The sequence below is a fragment of the Gopherus flavomarginatus genome, chromosome 2 (assembly GCF_025201925.1).
Source record: "Gopherus flavomarginatus isolate rGopFla2 chromosome 2, rGopFla2.mat.asm, whole genome shotgun sequence".
In the NCBI taxonomy this organism is placed as follows: Eukaryota; Metazoa; Chordata; order Testudines; family Testudinidae; genus Gopherus; species Gopherus flavomarginatus.
Window position 1 is genome coordinate 256,065,850 of NC_066618.1, and position 20,388 is coordinate 256,086,237.

At 39.2% G+C, this 20,388-nt stretch overlaps 1 protein-coding gene across 2 annotated transcripts in view; it reads right to left on the minus strand.

The window, feature by feature from the left end:
- Window positions 1-20,388, minus strand: part of TRIQK (triple QxxK/R motif containing) — a 210,396-nt gene that overhangs the window by 33,983 nt on the left and 156,025 nt on the right. Inside the window, exon 6 of one of the 2 annotated variants that reach the window (XM_050941451.1) lies at window positions 1,755-4,465. The exons of the other annotated variant lie outside the window; for it this stretch is intronic. Within the exon in view, the coding sequence (XP_050797408.1) occupies window positions 4,325-4,465 (141 nt within the window). The 3' untranslated portion in view covers window positions 1,755-4,324. Of the gene's footprint in view, window positions 1-1,754; window positions 4,466-20,388 lie in introns of those variants that run through there. 2 annotated transcript variants of the gene reach the window in all.

Below are 20,388 nucleotides of genomic sequence, written 5' to 3' on the forward strand. Positions count from 1 at the left end.
CCCTGAAAAAGGGATGGATTTTGCTAGCCATATAGGAGCTGTGTGGTTGCTTCGAGTGAGGGTGCCCACTTCCAGGGTTCAGGTTACTATCCACAGCTGCAGAGGTACTGAGGAATCTGCTCTGTAGATGCACCTGGCCTAAGGTTTAACCAACTTTTGAGCTGCACACAGATACTGAATCTGGATATTTCTCAACACCACCACCACTTCAATGTCACCGTATGTAGCAACAAAGCATCCTACTAACCTAGGAAAATTAGTGATGAGTTAGAAGAATCCAGGCTCAGTGTCTTTTTGCAGCTCATTTGAAACAGTATGTAATGATGGAAAATATTAAAGCATCATTCTTCAGCTGCCATTCCAGAATACAGCATGTGAACTGCCATGGTACCATGGTACAATGGGTATGGTAGAGTCAAGAACCAACAGGCTTATATCATCAATTAGCATCTGTGGTCTCTCCTTGCTAAATCACAAGTCCCAACTTACACTCGGAGACTTGGACACAGCAAAGATTTATGCTCATGCTTAACTTTGATCTTGTCTACACCAGAGATTATGTCGGTATAATTTATAATACTCTGGGATGTGAATAAGCCACCCCTCTGAGTGACATAAGTGGACAGCGCTATGATGACAGAAGTGCAGCTGTGGCTTCTAGTGTAGACTAATCCTGAGAGTAGCTCCAATACAGGATTGCAGTCTAAACCATCACACTGAATGGTCACTATTATTTGCTGTACATTTCCCCAAATGATTGTTTTCTTCCTAACATTTTTATTCATTGCTGCAGGTAAAGTTTGCTTTTCCCCACCTGCTCCTCTTTTACTTTTGATTTTCAATCAATAGTTGTATCTTCTTTAAAGGCCATGTCGCCTTTTGGTTTTACTGCAACTGCTCTCAAACTTTCTCCTTGATTCTCTTAAAATTACTGCTGAAGTATCATAGTCAATAACAGGCTTTCTTACACTATCTTGATCATAGACATCTACCCCACTTGAACACAGATTGATCTCCAAATCTGAAAAGAAACCTTTTAGGTTGGCCAGTTTGCTTTCACAGTCACCTTGGTTCAGCCTTAGAATACTATGGTTCTGGAATAAAAAGTGGTCGATATCATATACCCAGACATTTTTGTTCATATCACCTGACTAAGTCACAATGTTCACATCAAATTACTTATTTTTTCTCTGTCAAATGACAGCTTAACCTTGGATTGACTTCTTGTTTTATAAACTATAGAGATCTATTCTGGAACCGAGAAAAGCTAAAACTGAGGAGAACAGGACAGATGAACAAAGGCCACCTGGCCGAAGCCGAGCTAGAGAACCAGAACGACATTTCACAGCATACATTGATCAGGGTAAAACCCATAAGTGTTTTTCACACTCCACTGGACACTACTGTAGTACATTTTTCTACAGAGGAATTATAAAGCAAATACAAGAAACAGTCTCTGAATCTTGCAAGTTTTGAAGATCTTCTGGTTTGCTTACTTCAAAGAAAGCTGACCTTTTCACAGCATTTATTCCCCTGTACCAGTCAGTGAGTAATGCAAGATTGAGATGGACACAAATTAATTACACATACAGAGCAATATGCAAATTCTTATTCAGGACATTATTGGCTCATGTTTTAACCCTTTCCTTAGGGAAGTTATGGACATACAGCAGATGTGTCAGTGGATTGGCTTGTCCTCGCTAAACCGTAAATAACTTCATCCCTACAAAGTGAACTACATCTTTAGCAATGTCTGGAATGTTCCCACATCTGTTTAATTTATTTCAGAAATGCTGACAGTGTCATAGAACATGTTCTTGTATGTAGGCTTGCCCGTGTTCTCAAACACTGATAAATGATTCTATTTATTAATCAATGCCATTCATTTCTGAACTTTTAAAGCCAATTAAAGACAATGAACAACAGCAGAAACAAGAAAAGAAGCTTAATCCCCAGTGCCATGATGTTTCCATTTAAACAGATGTTTCCTTTTCTTGTTTTATAGACTGGAAGAAGTAAATTAGTTGCAGAGTTTGACAACACATTTTTTTGAGCAGTTTATGAACTATTTAAAATCACTAAGCAGAAGTATTAGGATGACTTTCACTGCAGGCTTACGATGGGGGTGATATAGGCTTCCAGCCACTCCCGCAGTCTGTGAAAGAAACACACACACTTTATATGTACAAACATTCTATATGTCCTCTCTCATATGTTACATGTTGTATATCTGTGTGAGAAAAATATAGATGCTAGTGTGATAGTGTCTAAATATAACTCTTTACTATTTATCAGAGGGGTAGCCATTTTAGTTTGGATCTGTAAAAGCAGCAAAGAATCCTGTGGCACCTTATAGACTAACAGACATTTTGGAACATGAGCTTTCGTGGGTGAATACCTACTTCGTCAGAGCACGAAAGCTCATGCTACAAAACGTCTGTTAGTCTATAAGGTGCCATAGGATTGTTTGCTGTCTTTACTATTTGTAAGTAGTAGCACATAGGAGCCCAGTCATGGATCAGCCCAAACACATAATAAATAGACAGGCCTTGTAACCAAACAGTTTACAATGTCAGGATAAGACAAGAGGTAACAGGTGGATACAGACAGACAGGGAGCACAAGGAAGCAATGAGATAATTCTGGTCTACATGAAAGGCAATGGTCTCAGCACACCAGCTGTCTAATCATTGTCACTTTCTTTGTAAGCATCACAACAAATACAGGTTTTAGTAGCATGATTTTGTGATGTCCAAATTATTCTCCAGTGGCAAAACCATGCATGAGTTACAGAGTCATTCCAAACAAGTGTAAAACCTTTGCACCATACCTCACATCATTATGATTTCTGTCCAAAATACAGCAAGAATTTTTGGAACATCTCTGGAGGTGAAATGTCAAGGGCTAAAATTTTAACGTGGTAAGGCAATATGCCTCTAGAAGGAGACATGCCTTTGAATGCTCTAGAGACATGTAGTTGTTACAATCTGTGGGTTTCTTGTATGTAGTTGTCTGTAGAGTTCCATTGTTGATGTTGATTGTGGTGTCCAGAAAGTTGATGCTGGTGTGTGAAATGCTCTAGAGACAGTTTAATGGATGAGTTGAAGTTGTGGTAGAAATCTGAGGGAATTTAGGTCATCTGTCCAGAGGATGAAAAAGCAATGTATCTCATGTATAGCATTAGTTTTGTGGTGCATTTGTCCAGAAATTCTTCCTCAGGCTGGCCCATGAAGAGGTTGGGGTACTGGAGAGCCATCCAAGTACTCACTCATGGCTGTTCCTATGGTCTGGGAAAAATGTGCATTATAAAATTGTTATAGGTGAGGATGAAATGGATGAGTTTGGCAATGTTTGGAATGGATATCTGGGTGTTGTCCATTGTCTTGTAGATATTTGAGGCCGGCAGAGATGCCAACATTCTGAGGGCTGTTGGTGTATAGGGCAGTGACAGTCATGGTGGCGAGGATGATGTTCTCAGGGAGGTTGTAAATGTTGCGGAGTTTCTGTAGGAAGTCGATTGTGTCCTGGAGAAAGCTGGCCCTTTGTGTGGTGAATGGTTTGGAGATGGTTTCTATGAGTCTCAGTATTCCCTTAGTAAGAGTGTTGTGTCCAGATATGATGGGACTTGCTGGGTTCCCTTGTCTGTGTATCTTAGGCAGCACATAGAAGGTTCAAGGGGATGAGGTTGTAGTGTTTTATCTTGGAATTGTTTTTGGAAGGCTTTCATGATACCACTAAAATCCTGGGCAAACTCTGGGGTGGGGTCTTTGAGTTCTTTATAGTAGGTGGTGTCAGAGAGTTTTCAGTTGGCCCCATTGTCATCACAGTTGAGGACTACGATGCCACCCCCTTTGTCTGATGGTTGGATCACTATCTGGAGGTTGGATTTCAGGGACTGTATAGCTGTCTTCTTGGTGGTGGAAAGATTATGGTGGATGTGGTGTTTAAGTATTTCACAGTCATTTTTTTTCCTGAAGCAATCAATGTAATGATCAAAAATGTGGTTTAATCCACTGAGGCATGGCCAATCAGATGATTCTTTTTTTTTCTTGTGCTGGTTGGTGGGATGTGGTTATTGTGGCTGGTGTCGTCATTGTTATGAAAGAATTATTTGAGTAAGAGTCAGCTGAAGAGAAACAGAGAGGCTGGCAGAGCTGAGAAGGCTGTTCCAGAAAGCAGGAACTGTATTAGAGAAGATCCACACCAATGAGAAGGAGATTGTGTGAGTGAACAGAGGGTAAGTCAATGCTAAGCAGAAAAAAGGGTCTGTGAGGCCAAACAAAGCAAGGCCTTGGAGAGTGCAAAAAAAAGAAAGCAATTTTGAACTAGATCCTGAAATGAATGGGGAGCCACTCAAGGTGTCTGAAGATGGGAGTTATGCATTTTTGCTTCCTGGTATGTGTGAGAAGATAGGCAGCTGCTTTCTGGACAAGCTGGAGTCCGCAGAGCCAGGATTTGGGGATATCCTACAGAAAAGAATTACAACATTCAAAGTGAAAAGAGATGAAAGCATAGATGAACTTTCAGCTGAGGTGGAGTCAAGGCACATGAAAGCAAAATTTCACCTCTACACTGATTTACATTAGCTGGAGATCTGACCCTGACTATATAATACACATACATAAGACGGGGAGGTAGAGGAAAAGAGTACACGGGCCTTTATTGATTTACATGAAAATCTGGCACATAAGAACTCAATATTGAAATCTAAATCAAAGCGAATTAGCATCCAGATGCACAGGAAAGTATAGATCAGACATCTGTAACTTACACAAATCTCAAACTTAGAAGCAGTTCTAACTCTACCAACTCAATAGCCAGAGAAATCTGCTGGAGGGCCAGGTGCTCTACAGAATATCTTCCCCAGCTTAGCATCTGTCTTTTGTAAACTGCTACCCCGGGAGTAGAAACAGCAAGGAAAAAAAGAGGGGGATAGTACAAAGTACGGGGGTTACTAGACTCCCCAGAAAAATTATGTGTAAATTATTATTTAAACAATTAAAAATACAGAACAGATAAAAACATAGAGAAGGGGCTAAGTGGTGTGCTCTGAAAGTCTAACCTGAATTATAAGCATGTATTAACTACAGTATGTTTATCTGTGGCCACAAGAGAGGATTAGCGGCAAACATTCTTCTGAGATAAAGCAGAACTATGTGGTGCTGGCACAGTTAAATTTGTGTGATATGCAGGTGTTGGTAGTATTTGTGCAGTTCCCTAATTGATTTTTATCCAGGTAAATCCACTGAGAATATGTTTTATACACTAAATATGATGAGGTGCTGTATAGTAATGGCTGTTAGGAATTATGGCAAACACTTCATGCCCCTAGCAAAAAGTATTTTGATGTGAACTGATGCTTAAAAATCAGTTCACATTTTAACTCTGACAACAAATAAATAAATGTGGAGAGTCCAACATGGCAGTGGGGAGCACAGGCCACTGGATGCACGGAGGCAGGAGATCACCCTTCAGCCCTCCATCCGTCCCTGCCCCAGCAGGACACAGACCTCTGTGGAAGGCCCAGCCCCTGCGCTATGTCAGGGCCAGGTGCAGCCTCACAGCAGATCCCTGTCCCGGGGCGGTTGAGGGGGGGGCTGCAGAATGATTTCCCACCTCCATGCAGGCAGTGGCTTGTGCTCCCCATTGCCATGCTAGAGCCCCCACATTTATTTATTGTCAAAGTTTGCAGAATTTTAAAATATTGTGTGCAGACATTTTTTTAAAACCTAAATTAAATATAGAACTGAAGCACTATATATTACGATCTGAAGATGGGAGCCCAACAAACCAAGACTATTCAAATTTAAGATTCTCAGATTAATGCTGAATTTTTAGTAATGAGAGCTGCTGCCAGGAATCAGAAAGATCTATGATCACACCAGACAGAAGATTTAGATTTTCCTGACTTTTCTGTTCAAATTAGTAAGGAAAAAACTGCCTTCAGAGGGACCAGGTGAAATACTGCACTAAATATCCTGCAACTTCCATAAAGAATTTTACCATAATGAGGTGAAACAAAATTTTCCAAGTCATCAGAGGTAACTTAGCAAAAAGCTACAGCAGTTCAGGACAAACATCACTGTTATCTTTGTTTTGCAAGCTATTTAAATTGTGCTTAAGTCCATCCCTATTAAGCAAAGCACGTGATTAACTTGAGGCATATGCTTTCATAAATGAGGATGGACTGATGAATTGAGACCTGAGAGCCAAGAAACATAACCATAATAAATGGACGCTATCCACTTCATGACTTTGTATGGTCAAGTCTTATTTTCTTCTTATGATTTTGGTGGCATTAATAAAATAGAAATTTTCTCTTCTTTAGTGATTGTCCTAGATCAGAAAAAAAATAATCAAAGGAGGAGAGGAAAGTTATGCGGTATACAGAAGAAAAAAGATACCATAATTAGTAGGTGTCCATAAGCACCAATCTGAAATTCATCTAGAACTAGAGCTGGTCAAGAATTTTTCTTGAAAGCCTTTTTACACTAAAAAGGCAGATTTGTCAAACTTGAAACTGTTTCCTGGGAAGAGTCAGTTTTATTGTATTTCTCAACTCAAAAAAATGGTGAAAAGAAGTTTTGAATTGGAAAGCATCCCATTTTGACATCAATGAAAAGTTTATTTTTTCTTTCTAAATGACTTTTTCTTTCAAACTTTAACTTAATATTAAATAAAAGGTTAAACAAGAAAAAAAGATTAAAATCAAAATGAAACATTTTGAAGTTATTGAAACAAAATCTTTCCATTTACCCGAACCTAAGTTGTCTTTGGGCTCATCTTCACCTAAGATACTACTATACTGACAGAAGAACTTCTCCCATCAGCCTAGTTAATCCACCTCCCTAAGAGGTGGTAGCTATGTCTATGGGAGAAGCTCTCCTGTTGACATGGTGCTGTCTACATGGGGGCTAGGTAAGTATAACTACTGCGCTCACGGGTGTAAATTTTCATACCCTTGAGTGACACAGTTATATAGGTTTGTAGTATAGAGCTAGTCTTTGTTTATTGGGTCATGAAAGTTTGAGAGTTGGACTTTTTCTCCTGTTATGAGATAGAAAACAAAATTTTGAAATCTCAAATATTCTTGCAGGAAGGGAAAACATTTCCTGCCCATCCTAATCTAAATCACCTGAACCTTTTGAATCTGCCTATAAGATGTGCTTGGAAATCTTGCAGAAACATTTGGATGTAACATGAGAATGGTTTTGTCATAGTATTTTGTAAAGCTGAGGAAAAAGTTACTATTTTCTTAGCTGCACTTTCACCATCAATGGATAATAGTTTTCTAAATATATTATTCAAAATTATTTAATGAGTTTCTTCAAATAATTTTTACTGTGAAAGATTGTTCCTGTGCAGTCCATTGATAGCACTCAGTATTTATTTCAAGCTGTTTTGAATGCACATACAGCACATATGGTATGATTTGCATTGTCTTGATGATAGTCATTGTACAGTTTCATTGCTGTAAACACTTATGAATTGACTTTTAAGACCACACCCTTAAAATCAAGTTAGTGGTGTAAATACTTGTGAACGAACATTCAGAATTTGCTTTTTTAGATGTAGTGAATTATTTGTTTACAATTCAATGCTTTAAGGAAGAGTTTACTGCCAGTAAAGTAATTCACTGGAATAGTTGCTTTCTGCTAACACAAGAGATACACAAACACTGCCGAAGAAAATTAGTTTAAAAATCAAAGGAGTAGTTTCTTAACAGTATTCAACTATCTCTCTTATTTTGATATTTTTCTGTCCAGTTCCAGATGACATCCAGAAATGCAAAAATATCCAAAATGCACAAAAATTAGGAGAAATGCAATAAATAAATACATTCAGAAGCTTCAAAAAACCCAAAACAAAATTAAAACTTTTCTTGGGTTTGGTTTAGAAAGGGATAGAATTTAGACAAGGTTCTTATTGTTCCTGAATCAATTGGCCCATCGTAATAACAACAATGTGTTTCTTTCTTTTTAAATTACTTTGGGAATTAATTATAAAATAATTATCCATGTTTTTATGTTATAGATAAATAGTTTTATTTATAAACCAATTGTATACAAAGATGATAAATGAGGGAGAAAAGGTTGCACTCAATTTATTTTAATGCATGTAGCTATTAAATATGATTTAATACAAACAAAAAAGACAGGGGGATGAAAAGAAACATTTTTTCTTTTATAAAAAAAACCATTTATGTGTAAAGACTTAAGGCATTTACCCATTATATGTTGTGACAAAGTTCCTCCTCTACCTTGGTGGGTCCTGCGCTTATTGGCAGATTTGCTCATCTCAGTGATCTTCCCCACAGTCTGGGTCAACTTCTCCTGTGTCTGGTCAGGAGTTGGGAGGTTTGGGGAGAACCCAGGCCCACCCTCTACTCCGGGTTCCAGCCCAGGGCCCTGTGGATTGCAGCTGTCTATAGTGCCTCCTGTAACAGCTGTATGACAACTACAACTCCCTGGGCTACTTCCCCATGGCCTCCTCCAAACACCTTCTTTATCCTCACCACAGAACCTTCCTCCTGGTGTCTGATAACGCTTGTACTCCTTAGTCCTCCAGCAGCACACCCTCTCAGTCTCAGCTCCTTGCGCTTCTTGCTCCCAGCTCCTCACATGCGCTTCCTCTCCTCTGGCTCCCCCCTCACCTGAGTGGAGTGAGCTCCTTCTTAAACGCAGGTGCACTGATTAGCCTGCCTTGACTGGCTGCAGGTGTTCTAATCAGCCCGTCTGCCTGAATTGGTTCTAGCAGGTTCCTGATTACTCTAGTGCAGCCCTATCATAACCTAGTCCCAGATTTGGACCTCAGTGTCCAAAATATGGGGGTTAGCATGAAAACCTCCAAGCTTAGTTACCAGTTTGGACCTGGTAAAGCTGCCACCACCCAAAAAATTAGAGTGTTTTGGGGCACTCTGGTCCCCCCAAAAACCTTCCCTGGGGACCCCAAGACCCAAATTCCTTGAGTCTCACAACAAAGGGGAATAAACCATTTCCCTTCCCTTCTCCCTTCCAGGTATTCCCTCCCTGGGTTCCTGGAGAGATAAACAGAAGCAAACTCCGTGAATCTAAACAGAGGGATTCCACCATCCCCGTTTCCAGCCTTGGAAAACAGAAGTACCGAGAGCTAATCTCTCTTCCCCCCTCACCCAGAGGGAATGCAAAGTCAGGCTAGTAAATCTAACACACACAGATTTCCCCCTGACTTCTTCCTCCCACCAATTCCCTGGTGAGCACAGACTCAATTCCTTGGAGTTCCCCACTAAAGAAAAACTCCAAAAGGTCTTAAAAAGAAAGCTTTATGTAAAAAGGAAGAAAAATACATAAAAATGGTCTCTCTGTATTAAGGTGACAAATACAGGGTCAATTGCTTAAAAGGAATATGAATAAACAGCCTTATTCAAAAAGAATACAATTCAAAACACTCCAGCAACTATACACATGTAACTACAAAAAAACAAACCCATCTTTTTGTACTTACAACTGGGAAACAGAAGATTAGAAAGCAGGAAATAGAGAAATCCTTCCCATAGCCGAGAGGGAGATAGGCGCAAGACCAAGAACAAAGGACTCACACACAAACTTCCCTCCACCCAGATTTGAAAAAGTCTTGTTTCCTGATTGGTCCTCTGGTCAGGTGTTTCAGATTACTTCTTTCCAGGTGAAAGAGACGTTAACCCTTAGCTATCTGTTTATGACAAGCCCCTGCTCTGGTCACTCAGGGAACAGAAAACTACTCATCCAGTGACCAGTATATTTGCCCTCTACGGGACTCCTGTACCCCACTGTCACAATGTAAATGGTCTCTTGTCTTCTGTCCAGGATGTCTGGCAAATTAAAGGGCAGATTCTGCCTTACTCATGCTGAGTAGTACCATACTCCTTGAATAGTCCCATTGATTTCTGGCCCTCATATTACTTAAGCACCATATAGGAGCTCAGTGAGGGTGAGGGGCACTGTTCAGTGGCAGTGCTTGTGTGCTTGCCCATTCCCTGTCTGTGTATTGATGGAAGGATCTACATATACATAGGCAGACAACACTGGGGGCGAGGCAGGGTTGGTTCAGAGACGGGTTCATGAATCAATGTTTATAGGGCTCCAGGCACAGAAGGGCCATATCTTCAATAGCAGATCTATGGAGGCTATGCAGCAGCCCAATAGCCCGGCACCATGTAGCGGTGGATTTCACTTCCTCAACTGCCTGCACTTTGCCGGTACACAACCTGACTTACTCAGGCTTTATGGAGGTGAAGTCAATTCACCCTTAATATATAGCAATCAACTGGCTGCTTTTCCATACATGTGCAACAGATATCACCTACCTATCATCAACTCATTACAACACTGACAGCTAAACTAAGCACCAATTTGTGAAAGGATTATATTCACACATTTTTACCCTGTGACCTTACATGATTCACATGGTTCTCTGTATGCTATAACTTCATGGCAGAACTGCATAGCAGAAAATCTTTGCAAAATATACCTCTCAATTAAGAATCTTATTTAAAAACTCATCAGCAATGACCATGTTGGAAAGATGGATTAAGTGACTCAGTTCTGACTATACCAACTGACTCATTAAATTAAAGGTGACTTGTTAATGGAGTTCGGTACTTTGATATCCCAGGAAGAGTAGGAAGATGTGTAGCAGAATGTTGGGAAAGTTTCCAGCTCTTCAGTATTTTACTTTTTTAAAAGGCCAATATGTATATCATTGGATCCCCTCTTGTCAATGTACAAAAGCTCTTTTATAAGCAGATTCTGAGGTGATGAGTCATCCCTAATTAAACCACATGCACTGATGAGTCATTCCTGTGCTAGGCGCCAGCCAATCCCCAAGCCAGGGGCTGATCTTGTTACTCTCAGGGCAGGTATATGAGACTCATGGCTTGAAAATCTCCCCTGCTTGATAGTAGTGACAGACTCCCCAGGCCTCTGCCTGCTCCATCCTTGCTCTGACTCCAACCTTGTTCCCAGTCTGGCTCCAGCCCTGCCCTGCCCTGCCCTGCCCTTGCTCCAGTCTAGCTCCCAGTCCTACTATTGCTTTATTCTAAACCTGCCCTTGATTTCTGACTCCTGTTGTCACCTTTAGCTCCAGTTCCTGGCCTGGCTGCCACTGCACTGACCAGTATGCCTGACTTCCCCTTCTCTGACAAGTATGCCTGACCCTCCACCTCAGTTTCTGACAAAGGTAGAAAATGTGGACAACAGCATTCTAAATTACCTTTCTAGCACTCTGCTTTCCCAAAATATTTTGCTGCTACTGGAACACTCTGTATAAAATATTCTACTGTTTTGACGACCAATATATATTTCTCTTTCGAAAGCTGTGCATTAGGGATGGATGTAAATTATTCATGTAGACTGTTTGGAGTTTTTTTGTTGGAATGTTGGGCTAACCAAAATTTTTCCCAAACAGTGTCTGATTTCCAGGTAGAACTTCAATTTTTCATTGCAAAACTGAACACCCAAAAACAAAAATCTTTCATATTTTAACCAAAAACATTTTGATTCAGAAATGCTTCATGGGAATTATAGTTTTCACCTCAATTGGCTGGATTCCCCAACCGTATATCAGCGTCTCTGATAATGTTTCATGGTGAGGGCCTCCCATGATGCGCTGCTCCCATTACACCCAGGGAACCCAACATAAAGAGGCGAATGGGTGCATGAGGCACCATGGCAGCATTTTAAAATCAAACTTTTTCAGTATTCAGCCAAAATATTTCCATTTTTAGTATTTTTGCTAACAGTTAAAATTGTCCTCAGGGTAAAAAAAACCTTTCTGATTAGTATTATGTTTATTAGAGCTTTCCAATAAGTAAAATGATCATTCATTATCAGAAACTGGCAGAGAATATTCTCAGGAGAGGAAAATAAGCGTCCTCTCCATTCTAACTGGTGAAATAATCAAACACAGCATTGATGGAAAAGCTGACATCATGTCAAAGTCACAGGGAAAGTATAAAATATTTGGTGATATATAAAACTACTGCAATAATATTTTGTACATTCAGAGCCTTATCCAAAGGCCATTGGGAAGACCTCAATGAGGTTTGGATCAGATCCTTTGATCTGAAAGACTTTATTGTAAGTTGCCGAATAGTACAATATAAATATTGCAGAATAAATATTGTCTTTGTAATAGACTCTAAGTAACCTGTAGTTCTACTGTTAAAGTGTTCCAAGAGAAATGTATAAGGTTTTATAATTATATTTCTTAAGATACTAAATTCCAGTCTTAAAACAGATCTTCTGTCTTGGTAGATAAATATTTTTTTCATAAAAAATAACAAAATATCAGCATATTTATGCCTTTATTTAATAACTGGTCACTGCTTCTTAGGCAGGTGCTGCTGCAAAGAAGATTAAAATTTCAAGTTAACCTACTCTATTGCTCACAAAACTAGTAAAGCAGAGACATTTTCAAACAATTAGAAGCGACAATGTTTAGTTAAATTGAACTCTTTAAAAATGTGGACTACGGCAAAACTAGAAAGTTCAATAAAATAAAACATCACAGTCGCCTACCATAAATAAAAAAAGTGAACCAAATGATTTACTGGTTAGCTGTATAAACCCCCCTGGATGAGGATATGTCTGATTTGTAGCCAACACTACTACAGCATTAGTTACCTCTCTTTGGAGCATGAAATAAATGTGTGTGTTGATCTTTTGGGGCTAAAATCTCTTGTAGGCCAGTGGGTCACTGCCCTATTCAGTGTGATGCTAAACAGAGAGGGTGAAATCCTGTACCTATTGAAAACAATGGGAGTTTTGCCATTGATTTCAATTGCCAGGATTTCACCCAATGCATTTTACTCACTCTTAAATTTTAGTAACACCATCCTATCTTATTTTTCCTAAGCAATCGCATTGCTAGCAAAAAGCATTGACAGGCATGAACTGTAAATCTTACAACTTGGAATTCTGGGTGATGGGAGAGGGAGTCTGGAAAATTGTTTCCATATTTTCTAGCCGTTTAGAAAGAAATCGTCAGCCCACTTTTATACATTGGGGCCTGATCCGGATTCCATTGAAGTCAATTGCAATGTTGGTTCTGATTCCAGCAGCAGCAGGATTAAAACCTAGTCACATACCCACTAAAATGAGTGAACTACAACTTTCCACACAATTTCATTGTAAATAATTTTTGTTTGCATAGAACTTGATCCAATGCTCACTGAAATCAATAGAAGTGTCTCCACTGAAGCCAGTAGGCTTTGGATCTGGCCCACCATGTTAGTTCTTCCTTTTTTTCTCTCTCCCTCAACCCCTCGCCCTTTAAATAGTTAAAAAGTCACATCTCACTTAGGCATTGCAGGGGTGGTCAACTCTAATAAAGGATAGAGTCAGCAAAAAAAAAAAAAGTTTTGAAAATATATGAGAGAGATTTATATTCATTATAAAAGATCCTTTTTTAAAAACAGATAAGAGGAGGTTATAGGTGATGCTAGCTGCAAGGCACCAGTTGCTCTAACACACTGATAATTTATACATTTTACACATTATTATTTTGCTGTTCTTCAGCAAATGTATAGTTACTATAGCAACTTCCATGTCATATGATCTGAACGCTATTTTTAAGATACAAATGTCTCAGAGAAACATATTACATGCACAATAGGGCTGAGAACATATATATGTTGTTAGAAAGTGACATTTTTATGTCTACATGGGTTCATTGTTCCTAACTTCTTTTACTCTATGCATCCTACATTTTTAAAGGATTTTGCTTTTAGTTTTTTTAAAAAGGCAGCACCTCGCTAAACACTGGCAAACTGTGTAGGATTAAAATCTGTGTTTACAGCTACCAGAGGACTGGCAGATTACCTCTTTTTATGGTTCCACCTCAGTGGTGAATGGAACCCAGTAGATTTCAGAACTCTTTCAAGGAGAATACGGTTCAGCTGATGATTTGTACAGTTCAAGGTCTAGCTGGATATCGATTATCTTTTGTTCTCGACTGTCAGAATGGTGGCTTTTAAATGTCTCCTTCTCTTTGAACTGGCACTTAGATGATTTGTGGAGGATGACTCAGGTGGGCAGAGAGCTGAAAACATTATTTTAATTCCAGTCAGACAGATATAAAGTGTTTCTGAAAACAAATATTTTAGCTGCAATGGAGACAAATGCGTTCTTACCCGCCATCACAGGAACTGCAGATTCCCAGCCAGAAGAGACCTGGTCTCGGTGCTTAAAGAGCCAGGTGCCTAAGTTCAGATACAGAGCATGTTTTTTTGGGTCTGGTGAGTTTTCCTACTTACTTTGCAGATAAAATTAATCTGATTCAGACCAGACTGGCCATCTCTGAGAAATATTTGTATTGTGAAGGTGAGGGAAGGGAGGATGAAGGTGGACAAGTGGGAGGTCATAGCTACTTAGATTTCAACACTTTCTCTGTGTTTTTGATCTACTGTAAATGGGACTATGAGAGGTGCACTGTATAATTTTAAAACAAAATTGAGGAAAGATCTCACATTACCATCCTTCTGTTGCTGACTGCTATCACTGTGTCCCCACCTTCCTGAGAATATGGCTAAATTATGTCATGAAATTCACCTTAAATTTCATGTTGACCTATTCAGTCTGAACTCATGATCAGCTTTCTGTGAATGAAAACAGGATGCAACTCATTCAACGTACATAGCTAATATGTCCCATGTGCAATTGGCACTATTGATCTCCAATTTTATTGTCTGTAGTTTGTTTAGAAACTGTAGGGCACAATACAGTGCAATTCTTGGAGCTATATGTTCTAAGAAAAATTAAGAGTATAATAAACCCAAAGCTTACAAGAGGGGTATCCAGCACTCACCATAATCAGCTTTCCTACTGTCTAGTCAAGTTAGAGGTTTGAATGAGAATTTGACCAGATGTGATTTAGTCCGGAAAGACTCAAGTTATATAGGTATCACAGATTGGGAAAGCAACTAGAAGAAGTGATGACGATAGCATCAGCTCCCTCAGTTGATGGAGTTACCCCTATTTTGCATCTTCTCTGGATGGGAACATATTTGTGGGGATGCTGACTTCACGTCAGTTATCCAAGCCTGTGTCATTGCCAGGCTAGTTTACTGCAGTGAGCTCTAAATAGGACGCTATCCAAAGGCTTCATGAAAATTATCAGTTAGGACTGATCCAAAACCCATTGAACTCAATGAGAACCTTACACTGACATCAGTGTTTGCCAGTTCAGGCTTTCAGAGCTGAATACAACTGCCTGTTGACTTAGTGTAGCAGTGATCATTGAAGGGAACATATTACAACTAAATTACATGATCTTCACTGGCTTCCAACCTGTTACTGAGAGCAACACAAGTGCCTCCTCCTGCTCCAGACCACCCTCCACCCGCCTCCATTCCACTTCCCACTGCAGTTCTGCTTCTCCCAACCCTGCACTCCTCCCCACTCCACCCTGCCTGCAACCCACATTCCTCTGCTCCCCTAAATCAGCATCCTGTTCCCCTTCAGTCTCCCCATCCATCTTTCACAGTCTATGTCCTGTCTTGCCCCTTGGCCCATAGAGTGGCAGCAATGTTACCCATGTGCATGGCTTCATCCTGACTGAAAAAAGCCGACAGTGGCAGCAAACTTTATTAAGGGCTGCCCTCTTAGTGCAGATAGTGGCCATTTCCCTACACAGTCTATCTTGCTGGCTACAATAAGAGATAGTGGCCATTTTGAAAAAAGGAAAATTTGCACATTGGCAGCCTTTCATGACACTGGTTAAAAACAAAACCCAACCCCAAAATCACTAGAGTTGCAATAAAATCATGAGATTTGGCCATAGTATAAACAAAGTTCTCTTTTAGAAGTAGAGCCTCGTGACTTAAGGTTGTAGCAATACTCTCTATCACAATTATAGTTGCCAACTTTAGTTGGATGAATTCCTGGAGATTTTGTCACATGACAATCTTTAATTAAAGATTAATCAGGAGACTCTAGGGCAACCCAGGAGGGCTGGTAACCCTAATTAGGATACAGTACAGAGCAGAGTAGTTTGTAGTATAATTCATACTCCTCAATGTTCATACGATCTTTTATGCTAAACCAGTATGGCTATGCTAGAAGTGGATCAGAGGACAACCATGTTGTAATCCAACCCATTGTCTCAACTGTTAATGTAGTGAAGCTAGTATCATAACCTTAGTCCCAGATTTGGACCTTAGCGTCCAAAATATGGGGGTTAGCATGAAAACCTCCAAGCTTAGTTACCAGCTTGGACCTGGTACCTGCTGCCACCACCCAAAAAATTAGAGTGTTTTGGGGCACTCTGGTCCCCCTGAAAAACCTTCCCTGGGACCCCAAGACCCAAATCCCTTGAGTCTCACAACAAAGGGAAATAATCCTTTTTCCCTTCCCCCCTCCAGGTGCTCCTGGAGAGATACACAGACACAAGCTCTGTGAAACTACACAGAGGGACTCCCCCTCTCTGTTCCCAATCCTGGAAACAAATAGTACTTTCCTATTCCCCCAGAGGGAATGCAAAATCAGGCTAGCAAATCCAACACACAGGTCTCCCCTGATTTCTTCCTCCCACCAATTCCCTGGTGAGTACAGACTCAATTTCCCTGAAGTAAAGAAAAACTCCAACCGGTCTTAAAAGAAAGCTTTATATAAAAAGAAAGAAAAATACATACAAATGGGCTCTGTATTAAGATGATACAACACAGGGTCAATTGCTTAAAAGAATATTGAATAAACAGCCTTATTCAAAAAGAATACAAATCAAAGCACTCCAGCACTTATATTCATGCAAATACCAAAGAAAAGAAACCATATAACTTACTATCTGATCTCTTTGTCCTTACACTTAGAAACAGAAGACTAGAAAGTAGAAACTTCTCCAAAGCTCAGAGAAAGCAGGCAGACAGACAAAAAGACTCAGACACACAATTCCCTCCACCCAGAGTTGAAAAAATCCGGTTTCCTGATTGGTCCTCTGGTCAGGTGCTTCAGGTGAAAGAGACATTAACCCTTAGCTATCTGTTTATGACAGCTAGGCTATTAGCCTGAGTATCTACCTGGGTTAAAACATGGCTTTCTACAGTGACTATAACATAGGCCTTTCTCGTCTATGGACAAGGAAAAAACATTGTTTCACAACCATGTTTCAAAATGGTTATTTTTAGAGTATAGCTGAAGCCAGAGTTAATTAACAGTTATCACCGGGGACAGCCACAAGTAACCCACTAGAGTTCTGTCTGTGCTAAATGAATTCCAATTACTCCCCCAGTAATGTTATGATAACATTTAATACATAGCAAAGTATTAATAGGATCAACAATGCATCACTTGCTAGCTATTTCATGAGCAACAATAATGCATTGCTGGATACATTATTAGGAAAAATCTTTGTTCTAACCAAAGAAATTTATTTTGGCATTTTTTTAATACCATAAAGACTAGAAGGATTCAAACCCAGAAATCTAAAATAAGACTTAAATACTTCTATAATTACACACATCTGCATTGTTTTATACAGATGTTTGTGATTAGTAATGTATTATTAGAACAAGGGAAGAAGGACTTTCCACCATGTAACCAGGCAGTGCAGCAGTTCATAAGGAACCACGTCAGTTATTGGCTGGCCCTGCGTGTTTACACTGCTGCTGTGTCTTAACACAGTCTTCCACCAGGACTCCAAAATAACCCAGTTTCATCTGCCTAAGTTTTAATAATATTGTTAAGGAATCAGTTATAGAAGATTGCTGAGAACACTCATAGGAATTGCTAAAACATTTCACAACAGCACAGTATGGACATCTTAAGTGCAAAGCTGTACAGAGCCAAGGTTTTTCATTATTGTCCCCAGGAAACTGTGCATAATGCCACGACTGTCCTCCAGATCAAGCTGGAAAATGAAACTAGATTATCAATGCTTTCATCTTGGTAAATTAAATTTTAATATGTTACAAAGAGATAGCGGTAGGTTGCACTATTCAATTCCATGTGCAGTATGAGTTACTTAAAAATTCCACTGTAGGTAAAAACCAAAGTCTACAGGATATAAAATGCTTTATATTTGAAAGTATTATATATTGCTATGATATGGCATTTTGTTTTCTGGAAGGCAATATTATGAGAGGCATGCTGTAAAATTCCAGAGATGTTGCCAGAAATTAGGCAGCTGGGTGGCCTAGAAATCTTCTCCATTACACTTTTGTTTCCTTGCCAGTTCTCCATGTTCTCTCTTGAAAGAATGTTTTGTTTTTGTTTACACATCCTTCACAAGCAGAGCGAATAAACCCTTTTATCCTACATTTGCCAGGCTTTCACTGATAGGATGTTAACTTCCACATCTATAGACTTTGGGCATATCAGGATTTTTGGTTTGACTAGAAATTAATTTTCACATAATTGTAAGAAAACATCTTTGCAGCACTCAGAATAATTGGAATTATCAGATAATGCTGAAGGAGAAGATTACCCATGTTGTGTAAAAATGAAGATCTAGAGTTAGAGTTTAGTTATGCTGATACTGCCCCCCAGGCACCTGCTAAGCAGAGATTCCCCAGGGAGCCCCCCCACCCCAATTCCTCTTGTTCCTGATTTTAAAAGTTGTTTTGCTGTTGATTCTGCTGTGCATGTTTTGGTATGATATTTATAATCTCCCCTCATTCAAATTCTCCCTTTGGACCTGTCAGGCTGAGCAGGGAGAGTGAGCAATGTGAGGTCACAAAGCAGGAGTGATTTAAATTAGGCTGTACTAAAATATCTGAGAAAGTACCCACTGAGTGTCCTTGAAAATGATTATACAGTTGCTTAAAACTTTATTATTGTTAATTTCCCCTCAAAGGATCAAAGCACATGCTGTTCTGCAGTGAGGACTATGATCATGCCAGCTTCAAAATTCAGCAATTTTTCTTGCTATTGGCAAAGTAGGGGTTAGAATTTCAGGTGATAACAAAGGTGTATTTTTCCCACTCCCCCATAATCCAAAAATAAAAAATAGATTAAAGGATTGTGCCCTAATTTCAAAACAATTATTCTCTGTCAGGCAGAACCCAATCATGAAAAGTTTCAGCCCAAAAGGTGCATGTTCCACAAAATTGTGAATTATGAAAAGAGGTGGGTTGCAAATTTAGCTATTGTTTTCACAATCTGTTTCCATAAAACCTGTATAGGAAAATAAAATAAGGAAATGAAATTCAAACCTTTTTTTTCAAAATGCAATACTAGGATTGCAAATTCTAACCCCCACATCAAAATATTTCAAAAAATGAAAAGCTTACGATTTCAATCACAACTTTAACTTTCTTATATTGAACATAGGTAGCACTTTTAATTACTATTTAAAGTTGATAAATATGCAGGCTAATATATACAGTATTTGCAATAAGAGTTATTGTTGCTATAGAAAAACTGACTTGATTACTACCTGATCTTTTCGGTGCAATATGTTTTGCATTTAATTATAGTGGTTACAATAGCAGTCAGTATAGTTTACATTACACCACTGCCTCCATTACAAATCCCTGTTTCTATGCACTTAACATTTTCACAGACTTTCACCTCTTGGTCTGAAATTTTCCAGGCTTGGTCTCTTCCCTGGGGGGAATCTAGAATTTTTAGAATATTATTACTAATATCCTGAAAGGGGTAAAAAGAATCAAATCCTTTGTAAATATTCCTGATTCTTCTACAGGCTTCCAGAACAACCTTGGGCAAGTCATTTGGTCCACCTGTGCTTCATTTTCCTAATTCATTAAAAAAAAAAAAGAGAGAGAGAGAGAGATAAAACACCTATTAAATTGCAATATCTGAATATTTAAGTGCTGTGAGCAAAGTGTTTTGAAATCTGGAGAGGGAAACTGATATGGAAATGCAAACTATTAAAATAACATTTGTAGCAGTTTTTAAAATATCCCTACTCTCTATTCTCCCCCTACACCCCTGCCCCCGCAAAAAAAAATAGCTTTCATCTAAGTGATGCACTATGCTTTAACGTTTTAGAGGCCAACTTACATTTTGGACAATGAAAGGTACAATGTACACTAAAGAGAAGTCTAAAGGTATCTGTACTTATATAGTTTAATAAAGTCAAAATGCTTTTTTCATTTCCAAACATAATCGTTCATGTGCTAGGGAAGATGCATTCTGTATAGCAGCCATTGTATTTGGCAACCTGAATGCTTTTAGCACACCACACCATATAGACTGTGACACCTACTGGTAGTGGGTAAATTATAACCGGAGCCTTCCCATAGGTAGTGCCATGCAATGGATGTACTTCAGTTCAAAGCACAGACCTACTGGGCTTACAGACAATGCTGCTGTTTGTTTCCACAGCTTTAAAAAAAAAATCTACATATCACTGACATGCCATTGAATGTGTCAAGGCGAAGACCATTTCACTCCACTGAAGTGCTTTTCCTTTT